This window comes from Haliotis cracherodii, unplaced genomic scaffold (genome assembly GCF_022045235.1).
Source record: "Haliotis cracherodii isolate W230 unplaced genomic scaffold, xgHalCrac1.p SCAF_45, whole genome shotgun sequence".
NCBI classification, from domain to species: Eukaryota; Metazoa; Mollusca; class Gastropoda; order Lepetellida; family Haliotidae; genus Haliotis; species Haliotis cracherodii.
Genome location: NW_027266303.1, coordinates 402009 through 419650, shown reverse-complemented (window position 1 = coordinate 419650; position 17642 = coordinate 402009). Strand labels below are relative to the sequence as shown.

The window sequence follows — 17642 nt, the reverse complement described above, 5'->3', positions numbered from 1 at the left end:
GTTGTGTTTGTCTACTTATAACTAGTGCCGGATGGGACTCAACCCAAAACAGAACGAGAATTTGTACTTTTCTAAGAAAGTGTTATCCCAATACAACATTTGTTACATTTGATTACATTCCAAATGGCATTGTGTCTTCGAAGTTATCTCTCTGTCAGAAATACAATCAAAATGTTGTGTTTGTATTGCATTAACACAATACACGTCTACCAGAATATATATAATTTTCTTTCAACTTCAAAATATCAAAATAGCGTACCCCTCCAACATTTTTGCGAATAAGGTATAATTTTATTTAAGAAGAAAATAATGTTTTAAAAATAATTTAATTATGCAAAATCATTCAAAGATGTTCTGTCTTATTGAGCAAGGTGTGTGAACATTAAGGTCGGTTTTTAACCATTATCAATAATAACTTAAATCGAAGAGAGGAGGAGAGAGCCGGATATATGTATTCAACTGGTGGACGATGTCTGGTGGAGTGGACGTTGTTGTGTGTCACAGTCGACCACATCAACCGCGTTTTCATGACGACGAACATGTACATGATGTGTTTTGCAAAGTCACAACGAGCGGTACATAGATATCACTTAATTCCGTCTAGATGTCAGATATAACACCACTGACCGGCATCTAGGCCCCGTGGGCGATACCCACATTAAAGAATTGCTAACGTTTCCATGGTACTAATTTTTCAAACTATTTTAAAAATTACATTTATATTTATCATAATACCAATTTTTGTATTTTTAAAGAGAAGATCCTTGCAACTGTATATTCACTATGTCGTTGATAAGAGTATTATTTTGTTAAAATATGAGTCGTTGTAGCAGATTTGATCTTTGTAGGTAAGCTTTGTAATTTACTTATGTGGCACAAAAAAAAAATACAACGAAACGACACAGGACACATTTTGAAGAAAGGTTTCGACGTGACACATTTACAAGCCCTATGGCAAGGCAACACGGGCTATATTAAAGGGTAAACATACCCATTCTATAACTACTTTAACAGTTTGGAAAAAAACACACCGTGATTTTATTATCTCGAATAAATCCCAATTCAATCGACGTCTTACAAAATGTTGCAGTTGTTCAAAGCCCTGATCTCAACACGTGCAATCTTCGATTTCTAGGGAGCGAACAACAACAGTCGTCGAAATGAATACTTCCTAATCTCTGAAATTAACAATCGTCTTCACACTGATATTCCTCTCACAGACAGGTCGTGCGCACAATCATATATGTATATTATGAGTTGATTTCCATACCAAAACTCATAGTCCGGCACACAAATATTTACTGTCTGCCCAAGCATGACCAAATGTTGTCATTAGGAACTCAGTTACATTGATTGACGTATTCACGCTATCGTCCCGCCCATTCCGGGGTCAGTAGCGCGTGCAGCCTCTGTTTCGAGTCACGTGATTTCAATCTGGCCTGCTATTGGCCAGAATGTGTTTTAACATTGTGTTAGTTTGTGGATAAGTCACGGTGTTGACAGAGAAGCAAACACATAGCTATTCTCTACCCGCGTATAGATAACCCCTGCTTGAAGCCCTGTGATGTTGTCAGTCTGACTGCACGGCTCCAACTGGTCATAATAACACACGCACCGATGGACGGACCGTTGTTTATGCACGTACCCTGCAGGTAAGAATCGCAACAAGGAATTCCTTATATTCTATCTGTTTAGATTTTGATCGGATGAAGCGTTCTGTTCCCATACTAGTTCCTGATATGATATAATATTGGTATATTGAGTATATTGAGTGTTGCTCGAGTTGTTTAACAAACTAAATTGATAGGTATTTATAAGAACACATTATTAGTTGCATTGGTTCATCATTGAATACTATAATAAATATTTAAAAAACGACTAAATGTGACATTTTATAATAATTAATAGACGGGAATTTACATTTAAGTTACTTTTGATATCGGTTTGTATGACTGATGACAGCGAGTCATATACTTGTACAACACGCACCGTATACCAGGTTATGAGTATAGCAGCTACCAGATACATTGACAGCATATCATAATCCCGACTTGACAGTTACAACTGTGGCAACGTCATGGTTACCGAGTCTGTTCAATTATGCTAAATTTATCATTACAATATTGTCAATCATATTTCAGAAAAGGAAGCAGAATCCATTAAACTCGAGTAGCATTTCCGATATGGCTTCTTCTTTCAAAATATTCCAGTACAAATTTGAGAAAAGCATTAAAAAGGACAAAGTTCATTACAGGCTAGGGCTAATATTTAACGTCAATTGCAAGAGAGATTCCGATTAAGTCAGTCTACAAAAAGGAAATAGAAGGACGACGCCAGTTTTATAGATTTTAAGGCATGTTTTAGTGATTTTCTATGGAAGATAGACGTTTCGCTATGGTAGTGTATGGTCTATAGACAGTTTAATGTTCTTACCACAACAGAGGCAGTAGACCGAATATTGCGAGTCACTCCTTGCAGCAGACTGTGACTGGACTGTATTGAAACATAATGAAAACTGAACGCACTTCTTTTGTTTGTTTACATAAAGCAATTATCATGGATCTTTGTGAAAAACTTAATTTTGAGTTATATCAAAATTTATATCATTTTAATTTGATATCAACAAAGTAATATGAATTTAAAATTAGCCCTTTGATGCGTACTTTTTAGAAAATGTGTCCGCCAAAAGCGCTGTGTTGAAAGAGATCGAAAGGAATAAATGTATCTTCGGAACGGTGAAGAATAAAAGCCAATGGAATTGTCAAGACAATTCACATCACCAGTTTCATATAGACTAAATATACGAAACAATAACTGTAATATAATGTAATAATAATAATGATAACATGACCCCAACAATAGGCATTTTGTTAAAACGTCCATGTTAAATTTCACCACAGTTTAAGATAAAAACGTTTTCCTTAACATAGCCTTATGAGAAGAAGCATACGGTATACGTTCCCTTGAAAGCAATTAACACCATTATATTCATACATTTAAACAGATTATTTAAAATCAGATGTTAAAGCCACATCACTGTGCAATAAAATTTACGGAAATGTGACAAAAAACTGAATTTAAGGGAGATGAGCGTGTATCATCCTTTAATCTCGGTGCTTACTTCTGTTCAGCATACCCACCGTGTATTATCAGCCACAGTGGAGCTATTTATGTACAAATAAATCTTCTTGAGCAAATTACATGGCTGATCCCGATACAGTGTGATGTAGTGAAATATACGAATGGCAGATACCTGGTCTTTGTTCTGTGGGGAGTGTGAACTAGTCCTACCTTCAGGAACCACTGTCAGCAAACCTGGCCCCGAGGTTTATGAATAGGCGGTTTAACCATGTGGGTATCGAGTTGCCTTACTGAATTTATCTCTTGGATTGTATTTGTTGCAAAAGAATAGGTTAAATTCCACCACTAGAGTTTTATTGCATTGTGTTAAATATGAGAAATTGCGAAATAATTAGTTTGAAATGCCGTAGATTAAAGAAGTCTACTTTCCCAGTCTCTTAATACACAAAAGAATCAGTTTTATTGTTTAGAAGAAAAAATGGAAGTATTAATATGCAAAATCATTGTAACAACAAAATGTAATGGTTTCCGTTTTTGCACAAACATGTCAGCTTTTTGATAGATTCCACTCGGTGAATACACCCGTATAACGTGGCTTGGTAATGGCACACAGGCAACGGAGACTGTTATTCTCGTGTATAGTGTAGCAATCACTTAGTACTCTCTGCTAAGACAGAAATACATACAAAAAAGACATGTGGACAATATCGTTACTGAATATACCGTGCAAGTTATGTTTGGAAAATCTTGTTTTGTTCAAGGAATTATTAAATCATGCAGTAATTTTATTTTATTTGGCGATTCGTTATATTTCTGTTTGAGATACAAATATAATATTGGTTTTAAACAGCAGATATCAATTTATTAACAACGTGCTCGGAAACAAAACAAATGAATATATTTCTTCACGCCAGAAAATAAAGATTTTACCAGTATAGTGTGTTTGAATTTGGAGATGTAACATTTCATGTTATATATTAGTTTTCAGTGTAGGTTTTATTAGAAACAAAAGCGTCTAAGTTATCATATTTGGGCATATGTAATCCATGCGCGCATCACATGTCTGTGATATATTCAAAGAACATTTTGAAAGTGTGATAGAAGAAATGTTTAGGTATAAAATACGCACAGCATCAAATGTTGCAGCTGAAACTGAGTAATCTGTATTCCGCATCTTGAAAAAGTCACATCCCTGAATTACCACATGGGATATAGTCATCATGTAGTTTTAAAGAACAATGTCAAATACATGATCACTCGTCAAAAGAAATTGCTACACTAACTCTTCTTTATAATCAGTCAAACACAGATATTATATAATAAATTCGACGTTTATAAGAATCTTTATGTGCGTGTGTAGTGAAATATGGGAGAAAGAGCGGAACGACGCGAGATAAAGTCATACACGGTTCAGGTGAGCTTTTGGCCAACTTGAAAGCAAATAACTTAAGATTTGAATGACGCTTTGCGCCAATAGTTTAATGAGCTTTGTCGTATGTTTGCGTAATAGCAGCGTGGACAGAGAGCATTATCATTGTGCGATTACAGTTTGACAAATGAGCAAACCTGCCCCAGGGATGCGGAGAGAATGGGAGGGTGGTGGACCAAGTTTGGGACGGAGACAGATAGAGGTTGAAATCCCCCTCGAGGCTCGAGTTTCAAACACTGACACCCACTTTATTTTGTTCGTTTTTGAGCCCCCACTGAGGTTACGTCCCGAGTCCTAGAACACTGGTGACCAGGGACTGCCACGGACGCAGATTAATAGCAGTCCGGCATCAAGGAAAATTAGGGCTAGAAACGTCAAAATATAAAAAAAAATGTTTTGCGCTAGAATTAGTCATATTCTAAGAATATCAAAGGTAGTTAATTCATTGCATGATTTCTTTCTTTTTGCATTGTAAGAGGTGTGGGTTTTTTTTGTAGGAAAGGATGAAGATCTTCTTTTATCCTCTACCTTTCACCGTATGTACTATATTGGTCCTAATGCAATGTCATGAAATTAAATGAATTGTCACATATATAAGAGGGTAGACGGTAAAAATATTAAGCGGGTTTTACATGAAACGCCCGGTTAATGTAAATAAATGTTGAACGACACTGTACCAAGAAAACCTTCACCGGAATATGAATAAATCAAATTCCGCTTGTTTACTCTTATCTAAACAGCAATTATGATGAAATGGTTGGAGCAGTGCTCTCAAATAAACAGGTTCTATCGTAATACAGATCTCTCTAATGAAAGAAAAATATTGTACATTGATAAACATTTTCAAAATATATTTTTATTTTCATAGTAACCCTAGTTCTCTCTAGTTATCGCTGACACTGCAAACATATGCCTGTTTATTGTAACAATACAAACATCATCATTGAGATGAAGGAAACAGGTGAACGTGCATCAATTGACATTCATTTGAAATAATTGAGTATATGTTTTTTTCCTACCATTAACTGTTGACAGAAACAGAAATATGAAAACACAAATTACTCGTGTTGTGCTATCATTAAAATCAAAAATAGAGAATAGCAGCCTAGGTTTTCTCCACAAACACAAAGAGTGGGTACTTGAGTTCAGGGACCACGAATTTATGTCCATAAGTGTTTTCATAATATTAAGAAGGCTTGTGCGGGGAAAGTATGAAAACTCTCAAATAACGATGCCCGGTCATAATGACATGTTCATCAACGATTGGTGTGGATTTGAATATCAAACTTGAACACGATGAATGAAATAAACCAGTTTTTTATGACTGTATCACAGGTCATATTGACATGGATATTAAGGTCAAGTAATATGTCAAATCAAATATTAAATTTTCCTTGAGTATAAAGAAATAATTTGATTCGTTCTCGTTCAGAACTATAACATACAAAAAATAAAAAACAGTGTATTGTTAAGAAAATATGGGTATATTCTTTAGAAGTAAAGCATTTCATTTTCTAATTGTACATGTATATGCACCAAAAGGCGTGGAGTGTTGTGTTGGGTATATTCCCCAAAATTACTGACCTAATTGAAACATAAATGTATGTGCAAGACCGTCTCTGTCCAAATAGCATTATTTGAGCCTGTTTACTGGGTAGTTCAATGGGTAATGGTCGAGGGGTTGACGTGAGGAATCATACTACCCGCTTGTGGTCTTCCCTGCTGCCGCATGCACACCACACACCCGCTGTCCACCCGTGTAGGACTCAACCGTAGCTCACCTGCTCAAGGGTAATTCATGGACATCCCCCCCCCCGTCCCCCCCCCCCCGCCCCCCCCCCCGTGTTTATGTAGTTCCATTTGTGTAACTATCGAACACTATTTTCCCGACTAAGAGAGTGTGTATAGTTTTACTCCGCTTTTAGCAATAGTCCAGCAATATAAATCCGAGTGTCACCAGAAATGGGCTTCACACATTGTACCCGTTTAGGGAATCGAACCCGGCGTGATGGGCGAACGCTTTAACCACAAGCACACCCCCCCCCCCCCCCCCCCCCCCTTCAGGTAGGCACACCTTATTTATAAATGCGCTTGCCTTGAACCATTATATTGCTAACAATGATATGTCATATTTACTTGAGTTTATCAATTTTTAAACATTCTACTATATCTTTAAACCATTAACATGCCATAGTGTACACCCATAAAAAGCTATTGTTAATGCAGTTTGTTTGGTGGAGAGTTAATGTATATTATAAGACAGCTACGTCTGTACGGATCTTAAATATTGGTGAAATACGCCTGATATATTTCTGAAAATGTTTAATCAATGAACCGAGCGTCACTATTTAATTCAGTATAATTATTCTTCGTCATTGAAGTGTCTACGTTTCTGAAACAGACTGCAACTCAACACAAAATCCATCTTTGTTTGAATAAATATGCCGTTTCACCCGTGATTTCTGTATACTATCATAACTTCTCGTCATTGGGCCATTTGATAACGACAAAATTAATCGTGGGAAAATATAATTGGCATATAGCTTTCTCATTTGTAAATGTAAATGTAAATGAAATATAGAAACGCATTAAATGTATACTAATTTGACATAAAATATTTTTGAACGAAACTAATATTCATTATATTTAGCTTAAGTTAAAACATAGTTTTACAACACTGACGGATCTAGTTCCTTGGCCGCTAGACAAATGAACAAGTAGTTAGTCATGATATCATCAGCTCTATTGGCCGGTCGTCGTCCCCAGCCCACCAATACAGGACAGGGGGGTTAAGATATGATAGACACACGGAAGAGAGATGAACTCATTAAGCAATTAATAGACAATTAACCCTTTATTACTCATTCATAGCGTGTGGTGAGTGGTCTTTGTCTTCGAAACATTATGGAGAGAGTCATGCAACCTTAGTTCAGACTAATATCCAATAACATGTGCAGGCTCTTGTAAAACATGGCTATTATATTCTCAATTATCGGGTAGTCATATAGCATGGATTATTTCTCAGTTGATTTAATGAAAATCCCATGTAGCATAAAATAGAGCTGAGATTGTAATGCATACTTAGAATGTATTTAAAATACAGTAAACTACGTTTATAACGAACACGCTTATAACGAACTGACGGATATTATGAACTTAATTTTTGGTCCCGACCATTTGCGGTATAGATGTTGTATATATGCCTATTACGGACTACGGTTATAACCGTAGTTTACTTTATATGTGTTATAATGCAAACAAGCAGAGAAATCATTGACGTACATATTTCTTCCACAACTTGATTATTGGGTAGTTCGTTATAACCGTAGTTTACTTTATATGTGTTATAATGCAAACAAGCAGAGAAATCATTGACGTACATATTTCTTCCACAACTTGATTATTGGGTGGTTCGTTATAACCGTAGTTTACTTTATATGTGTTATAATGCAAACAAGCAGAGAAATCATTGACGTACATATTTCTTCCACAACTTGATTATTGGGTAGTTCGTTATAACCGTAGTTTACTTTATATGTGTTATAATGCAAACAAGCAGAGAAATCATTGACGTACATATTTCTTCCACAACTTGATTATTGGGTAGCCATGGTAACATTGCCCCTGTTGGATATTATACTTTTTGTTGTTTCAAATAGTGAAATAATATTAAAGATTCTAAAAAATATGAATTAATTTGTGATCATAACCCGAATTTAATCCGAATGAGATGCCACCGACCCTTCTACTAACATTACATGAGCCAATATGACCTTCAACCCGAACCATGTCCGCTTCAGACTCAAACAGTTTCAATTAATCTGTCATGAATCTAAAGTAAATAAACTATTTGCAGAAACTCCAATTTTCAGATATCATCAATTATGGACGTAAACACGTAATCAATAAAATTAATTTCTACCAAACAACGTAAAAACAACTGGGCGTCACGAAAACTAGCCTTCTCGTTTCTAAAACGAATTACGGAAAAGATTAATATCGGTTGTAACGAGACTGGTTGGTGAAAAATAATAAAGTGGGATACGAAGGTCATTCACGAAACACTCGATTTTCCCTGGGTCATTATTTCTGTCCCGTTCCCTACCCAAAACACAACACATGAATTCATGAGAGGCAAAGTGTGAAAATGTACGCCCCATGTTTGCACGTGGAGATCATGTGTCACGTGCAGCTCGCTCACATCGCCTCTCGGGAGGCTCTGGTATCTCTCGTTAGCCGGGAAGCATCTCAATCTGGGTGAAGGGGGACCCGACTGGGAGGGGGGTCTCGTGTTTGGACGCCACGAGTGACGGGTCCGCATCACTTATATCTCGCACGTATTAGTCACTAATCTTGTCTATTTAATTGTCATTTTTCTTTCCCTAAAATATGCTCAATGCACTCTCTTTAAAATGTCATATTTTAATGTCTGTTTCATCTTTTCGTGTTAACAATGCATGTAATTGGGTAAGAAAACACAGTTGAAGTAATGTACTGATAAAAGTTTAAGAAAAAATGACATAAATAAAAAATATTTTTGATATGAAGTATGATTTCTACATTCAGTCATTGCCAACCCATCTCTGTATAAGCATTCATGTGACCATAAATTCCATTCAAACAGACATAATCACGCTATGATTTTTCTCTTAGTACACTTGCCCAAGGACAGAATCCGGAAAGAAATAATACCCAAACCAATTATATCCATACAAACAGTTTCAGATTATTTATTTAATAAAAATAAATGTTATTGTCTCTATTGTCTTTGAAAGTGGCAAACACTGTCACTTAGCGAAGTTTAAAAAAAAGTAAGAAAAAGGAACTATGTGCAACACTATCACAAAACATTAACATAACAAAATAATCACATTTTTTATGTAATTTAATTGTAAAGAATAAAACTCTGTATTGACCACCATCGATAAAGTCCGCAGGAACCCCCTGTGATGCCACTCAGACCCCAGATCGATACATCTCCGGCCAATTACTCCTGTTAACCTGATTGAAAAATATATGTCTTGATTTCCGATTGAGATGAATTATTTCTGAAAGAGCAACTTATCTGATTTGGAAGGGATATATAAATAGTTGTCGCGGAAGCATTATTGAGGCATTGATGTCTATATAAACTGGCACAAACAACCTGGCGACGCCAACACGTAGAGACGTCATTTGTTCTAAGTCTTAAGGGAATCCCAACCAGCGGAATTGACAGTTGCCAAGTCATCCTTCATTATATTTGGTGAACAACTATTTCAAATAATGATATTTGTTTCGCTGCAAATGTCGGCTGTAAACCCCTTTGTGAAAACTAAAATCAATGTTATAAAAATCACGTTACCGGAGTTATTGTTGTGCTCATTTTTAGCTCCCCTTCTCATTGTTTCTGAATAATACTTCTTCAGCATTGCTCTGTTGACTTGGATAACAACACGACGTTTTTGCTCAAAGAACAATGCTTTTCTTCGAAAGTTGTATATTTGAGGAAGAAATATGTCACTATTTTGTATTCAGGATTTTGTATAATCTAAACAGCAGTTTTACCTTAAGGCTTGTTTATGAATAATTTATATAATACCATCGGTTTATTTAAATTGATGTTTTCATGCATGTAATGCCATTTTTTGAATTGTTAATTAACGTGCGTGTTTTGCAAATACATTCAAAACGTAGCTTAAAATATATTCATAACGACTGATAATTATTTGGACACGGAAGTAGAGATTCTGGAAATATAGTGCTTGATGTAATGTTAACTTGGGACACTCGGAATTGTATCTTGACTGCAAACCTTTTCACTTTACAACAAAGCTTTGGCGTGCTCCAGTGTGGCAAATTGTGACGAATCATTTGGACTGTGTTTGCCTGTAACGGGCACCTGCCATCCTGTCTACTGGGGTGTATTTTCAGACAATCTTCTACCAATTGTCCCTTGTTTGTTGGTTGACAGATTGGGCGGGTCATGACAAATGAGAACGAGACAGAAGAGTTCCTTGTCGGGGCCCTATAGCCTGATTAGCTGGGACAGGGGCTCTAATTACCGACTGGTCCCCACGTTAAGTCCACACGCAAAACGACCAGCCCCAAACCTTTATTCTGGAGTTGTTTATAGTGTTTTCCTCAAATCCGCCCCTGTTCAATTTTTGACCAATTGGCAGATTATCACCTTCTTAAGCACTGGATTGTTGGAAGGACATTTTCGACAGGTGAAAATTAATAATGGAGGGCTTGTGTTACCTTGCGCCCTGGGGATCTGGTGGTGTGGGGAAAGCGTTTGGAAGGATTATTGCCTTCAAGGGAGAAGGATTTCCGTATCGGTACAGAGGTATAGGAAGAAGATGACATTTTGTTGTGTGATTTATGGTCCTGAAGTTGGTGTGGTGTTTCACCCCTCTGCGACCATACAGCTAAAAAACTTCAAACACGACATCTCAATGCAAAAGGTATCTTGTCAGGACTGGGAGGACCAAACTCTCAGTGGGTTTCAAGGGTCTCCGATTTCACCTGGATAATGGGCTTCATCTATCATAGGAAAACAGAGCAAAGAAGAGTTTTTTCGAGACTTTATTATGAAAATATCTCGAGGCTTGGTTGTGGTTTCTCTTCCTCTATAATAGGTAGATCAAGGCTGTGTACAATATTTCTTCATTTATGCTGGTAGGTCTTAGAAACACGATCTGACTTCATTCAGAAAAATGATATTTAAGGAATTTTCTTATGTTAGATTAATGTGTAGTCCATGTGGTACGATGTGCCCCTTCTTCCTACCCCCACCGGGTCATCTCTCCAGTATAACTATTTACATACACAAACTAACATCAAGAGCTAAAGAATATGTAGCTTCATATTAAAAGGGAAATGTATTTGATGATATGTATGTGATATAGATTTTCACTTTTGTTGTTGAGACTTGTAATTGTTTCTTGCTTAAAGTTAATGTGATAGAGATTTACACTACTTACAACATTGAGGTTTCAATATTTTAATTTCATCCTCTCTTATGAAGGCGATACTTTTAATTGACATCGTAGCTCACCAAGGACTTTCCGTCCTTGGCTAAACCTTTGTACCTGTAATGTTGAATGCAAGTATTAACAATTTTGTCACTTTGGTGGCAGATGGGCCAATAATAAACAATTCATGTTTTCATCTTTTACGCATCATTCCACATGCATGGTGAAATAGTGAAATGATAAGCTAGTAAATAGTTATTGAATTATTGAATAATTCTTTGTCTCATAGTTCCTATTTGTTCCGGCAAGCCAATCAATTGTCGTAATCAGTCAATGACCAGTCCTCCAATTACATTCATCGTGCTGTGACCAATAATGTAAGCTTTCCTGACACTATATAACACTCACGTTCAAGCTGTGTCTCCATGTCAGTGGAAGTTCCATGTCTAAAAACTCTCTAACCCTGCCATAATGGCGCATTGTGTTCAGCGATACTCTCGAAGCCATTTCCCTATCATAGGGGGATATCACATCATCTATTTTGTGTGAAAATACAAGATAATTATTTCAAAGATTAAATTTACTGTCACTGTATAAAATTTTTAGATGACTACTAACACACGTTGCCGTGGGTGTGATTAGGCGTGCAAATGAAGCGATAGAAGGAGACTAGCGGCCCATAAAGTTAACACCAACTTCATTATTTATTTATGTCGTCATCTGGACCGATGCAATGCATGCTGGGATAATGACGTCACACCTTACCACAAGATACATTTAGTGTAAATATTTAAAAATAATCTGAGTCAGTTTTTGTGAAAGTTCATATTTTGTAGTACATGTAGTTATGTTGTCATAGTAATCAGTGCCAATATACTTCGAGTGGACAGACGGAGATTACCTAGATCGTATTTTTGATTCGAATTACTCAATTCATGTTGTTTAAAAAAAATGATAAAAATTAATGGATGTAATTTTTTTCGAAAGTTTCATTGAGCAGTTAACATTTTTCAAATGCGCATGCTCTGTTGTGTGTTCTTCCATCACATTAAGCTGACATCACGTGACGCGTTTAATTACCAATAAAATCAAGCTCTCTGTGATCTGTGCTATTGAACGCCGCAGGTTAAAATGGTTTGAATTGTGGTCAATATCTCAAGTAATAAAAGAAACAATAGAATGACGGCATAAACTGATGACGTCATCGCGGGTTGCTAAGATCGTGCAAACATGGCGATAGTCGAAGAGAGACTAGACATTGATTTGAAGATAAAATACGAGCTCAGCTACATCTCTGATTAACATCCCTGCTGTGTTGGAACCAGGGGGAAGAAAAAAGAGTGAACATGATTGATTAGTCAACTTGGTCAAATCGTAACTCCCCACCTCTCAATCAATTGTCAATAATTGATACCTCTCTCAAAGAGAACGGCTTGCCAATGCTGTCCCATTCCACAGACGCCATCTTGAAAATGAAATATTTGTTTTTTGAAATATTCCGCTATAAAATATTACTCCTAAAGGGACTTTTTCAATACAGAACAATCGTCCAATGTTTGGGATTGGGCTTTAATGGTATTGCCCCTGTTGCGTTTTAAATTTTTGATTAAATCTGTCTGCCCCCACCCGTGTTTAATCTTCGAGATGTTGCTGCCCTGACGCTTTGGCCAGGGACATCAATAGTACACCTCCCAGGGCATCTAGTCACGTGACACTTATAGGTGATTGATTGTCTTGGAGGAAACAGCTCATATTGTTTTCTTTTCTGAAATGCGATAAATTACCTTATGTTTTCCGTATTAATGCTATGTCTTTATCCCGTCAATGACACAAATCAAACTCAATCATACACTAGCATGTCATGTGTGATATTTGTTTCCAAGAAATTGATAAGTCGGGACATAAATGATGCTTGACAATGTTTGATGAGCAATCCTCTCGCAATGTGACCACTTGCTGATTGTTGACCGGACAAAACCAGTGATTGACATAACGAGCAACGATACGCGTCATCGGTCTGCGATGACATGCAATCAACCAAGTCACAGCGCTTGGCCGCCGATCCAATTAATTCTCTCTTACGACAGCAATAGGTTGCTGGGAACCCACCTACCCTATAACCACCGCCCACTGAGTCAGGTATTGACAATGGTAAAGTAATAGTCTTCATGTATTAATCATAGAGAGCACTAATACGAATATACTGTAGTATGTTGAGGTGTAAATGTTCATCCAGTTTCAGAACACCTGGTGCCATTGTCATAACAGTCGTCATTTTCTCTTCCAGGCCTACACCCGTGTATTGTCAGAGGCCCCTGGTGCTTGATGCCGTGGGGTGCAGATACCCCCTTCCCGTGGGGGGCGACTGCACCAGAGTCCCCCCTCTCAAACTGGCACGTGAAGCCGATGGACAGGGGAAGACAGCTTCCACGCCGCTTGCTACCCTCCCATACAGCCTTAGCCTGTTTGATCACATGAGGCGCCAACATGCGACTTGCTACCGTGTTCTGGACAATATCAAATCGTCACTCGCTCCCTCACTCACCCAACCCGGTGTTCTAGTTCCAGAAAGAACACTTGCCCTGCCAACGAGTGAACTGTTCAACATAAGGGCACAAGCAGCTCTGCCCGAAAAAGTACCCCCATCGGAAGGACTGCAGGGGATGGTTGGTTCAGTGTCAGATCCCTACTCTTCACAATACGGCTACGGCCGTAAGATCTTCCCTTGCCCGCAGTGTAGATATACAACAGACAGAAGAAATAATCTCAAAAGGCATATGCTGACAATGCATCAAGCGTGTTCAAAACTGTTAGAATGCTGCGGCATTTTGTTCACGACTAAAGCGTCGTTACGTGAGCACGCAATGATATTCCATTACCATGGTTACACGTGTTTCTATTGTGGACGGAGGTTCTGCAGGAAGGCACTCCTGAAGCGCCACCTATCGGTGCACAACGGACAAAAAGACTTCGTATGTACGATCTGTGATTACGCCACCAGTCATAAAAGTAACCTCGAGCGTCATCGCAAAGTGCACGCGCGACAAGAAGATGGCGGATGTGAAGGAGAGACATCTAGTGACGACCCAAAGAACCAATCAGGAGATGAGAACATTGTGGACGTCAGCAGCGACGAACTCTCCATCTGTTCCGACGAAGAAGAAGAAATAAATGTGCATTCGGTATAAATGCCACGACAGCCAAACAACACATTAGTCATGCAAAGGTACACCGGAACTCGACATCAAATCTCCTAATCTGATTCATTAAAAGTTTTAATATCATCGATTCATCAGTTGACATTTTACAGGACGTTTAAGGTGTCGTCTACGCTTCGCATTCCAAAGATAGAGGACATATTCTGCTTTCAACAGCAGGCATGCGCAATATACCGTTACGTACATGTTACGCATACGTAATGCGTCATACATACGTAATGTACGTAACATAGAATCCAAAGATGTCATAGTGGGGTTATGTGTCGTAAGCACTTTTTGTGACTTTGTGACCTTGACAGTGGACAATATTTCCTTATATGGAAGTGCAATGTGAAGCATATTGTGCCTTGTACATAATAACGTTTATTTAAGATGATGACGTGCATGTGACGTCACGAATGGTGTAAATCCTGAATGCGAGAGTAAAGTATCTGAAGGTATTCTATGCATCTTGTTATGTTTTCTTGATATTTTCACGACTTAATTCTGTCACTCAAACACTTACAACTTGACCTTTAAAATACAAGGTCATGTTCACCACACACTATATACTTTCTCAGTCTTTGTAATGATCGTGATGTTTTAAAGATTTCATATTCTGTCTAGCTAACCACATGGACTATTACTATACGATTACTATAACTTTATAGTACTCAAATTTCGAAAGTGATGTTGAGATATTTCCACCTATTTACATCTATGTGTATTATCAATACAGGTAGTCCAGTTGCCTTAGGTGTCAGAACACGAATACGTTCTGAGCGGTTTTTCTTTGCCGTGCCGGATCCGCTGATCTAGGTTCGAATCCCAGAATTACCCTGATTATGATCCATAGGTTGTCAGCACCATACCTGTGCCCGTGGCAATGATGTGAGTGGTAAACGTGTGTGATCTGCATCACGTCGAGTTTTCTTCTGCCATGATACTGGTGAAGTGAAATACTGTGAAATACAGACGCGTTAAACTCATGTCGTGCCCTTCCTACCCATCCTGACGTATTTCCTCATCTAATGATACTGACTTCTAAACTTAGTCATATGTCAAGGACACATTAATGTCTGTGTTCTGGCTTTAAATAACATATAGCGAAATTGTTTTAATATCTCTTGACGTAATCATATGGTAACAGCGTCATAAAAATCATTTGACATTTATAAAGCATAATGCGATCATCACATTCGCAATTTCGAGATGAAGATATGAAAAAGCCGGTCCAACATGTTTATCCAAATTTATATGTTATTTAATTTATTAAAATATCTAGCTTAATATACAGTACATCTATAAAATATTGACCACAACAAATGCATGTATATGGATGTGGACCTCATTTAATTAGGTTGACACGCATATCCGTGTTATTTATCATATGATCCAGCAGCTAAAATTCCCTTAAGGAATTTAAGAGTATTTTTGTGAAAACATCTTTATGTTCATACATACATATTGTAACTTTGATCATTATTGAAACGATCTTAAGATTTTAAACAATCTTTGTCAGATGAAAGAATGATAGTTGAACAACGGACCCTAGGTATATAAACGAGAGAGACAGTTCTATTAATTGTTTGATAGACATTACTTAGAAGTTGACGATGACAAAGTAGACACAATTTTATGGATAACAACTTCTTTAATACTGTAAGAAGCGACGTTTCGGTACAGATCCTTATACCGTTGTCAAGCAAGACTGAATGAGGGACACACTACAGAATATTTATAGTAGGTGGAGGATTCCGACTCATGTATGCAATTGTTGTTACTGTTTATCTTCAACTGTTAATCCTCCACCTACTATATATATTCTGTACTATGTCCCTCATTCAGTCTTGCTTGACAACGGTATAAGGATCTATACCGAAACATCGCTTTTTACAGTATTAAAGAAGTTGTTATCCATAAAATCGTGTCTACCTTGTGATAGTTCTATGGTTATACAACTATATTAGTGAATGCCATGTTTCGGTTTAGATGCTGACGCCGTAGTGATCACTTGCTTGATGGCGGCGGTAGTCTCCGCCGTAATCTCCATCGTAACATCCATTCATTGTAATAAAGACGTTGTATATCCACAGACCAATCTCCCATGGTCATTATACCAACTTCTAAATGTCACTTAAAGAAGTGATATGTCAAAACCACAAGAATCTGTACTTGACAAAGGAAGTGTTATCCCAAATATAACATTTGTTACATAGGTCTATAGTTAGAAATGTTGATACATTCACATTCCGTTATGTATCACGGGGGAGTATTAATTTTATGTACGACAAAAACACTGTATCAGCTGGTGCTCATACAAGTATGACCTTATTGTTCTGACTGAGTACTCACGGTATGAACAAACGAGCATGAAGGTTGCGTGAATAATTAAATATGCGTTACTCTCTCTCTCTCTAATGACGCCAACGAGCGCGCCATATTGTAATTCTCAATGTTAAACTGTAATTATATATAACGACATTATAGATGTTTCTAAACACTGCCTTGAGCGGATATTTCTTATGATTTTGGAAATGTTTTAGGTCGCTTTTATGTTCTATTCTACACGTTTTGGTAAATCTCTCGCCGTAGTAAAGACGCTACAGAAATTTTAAAGAACAACACTACATTTACAGCGCAAAAGAAATATTCAGATTTGAACCCAAACAGTAGAATACACGGGAATGATAACACAGATCTGCCAGCAACTCAATAAATGAAGACGTCACATAATAAGTGTAGTTCTCCCTTAATATGAGACAATGAAAGTAATACATTGCTTTAACATACATGTTTTTAACTAAATCAGCCTGCAAGCCTGCCACACAATAAATTAGATATATTACATGTTGAAATATATGTCTACATACATTGTTTTGTAAACTGCATATTAGGCAAGGAAACTAATATTGTACAGAACTGATGGACACCTACCACACAACATGCCCCTCCATAAACCGACCCCTAATTAACGAT

General features: G+C 37.3%; 1 protein-coding gene across 1 annotated transcript; it reads left to right on the top strand.

Annotated features, from left to right (window-relative positions):
* Window positions 1–1512: 1512 nt before the first annotated feature.
* LOC139441825 (uncharacterized) lies at window positions 1513–15107 on the top strand. Its single transcript, XM_071222582.1, has 2 exons — window positions 1513–1652; window positions 13754–15107. The coding sequence occupies exons 1-2, from the start codon at window positions 1618–1620 to the stop codon at window positions 14652–14654; spliced, it is 936 nt and encodes a 311-aa protein (XP_071078683.1). The 5' UTR covers window positions 1513–1617; the 3' UTR covers window positions 14655–15107.
* Window positions 15108–17642: the final 2535 nt, after the last annotated feature.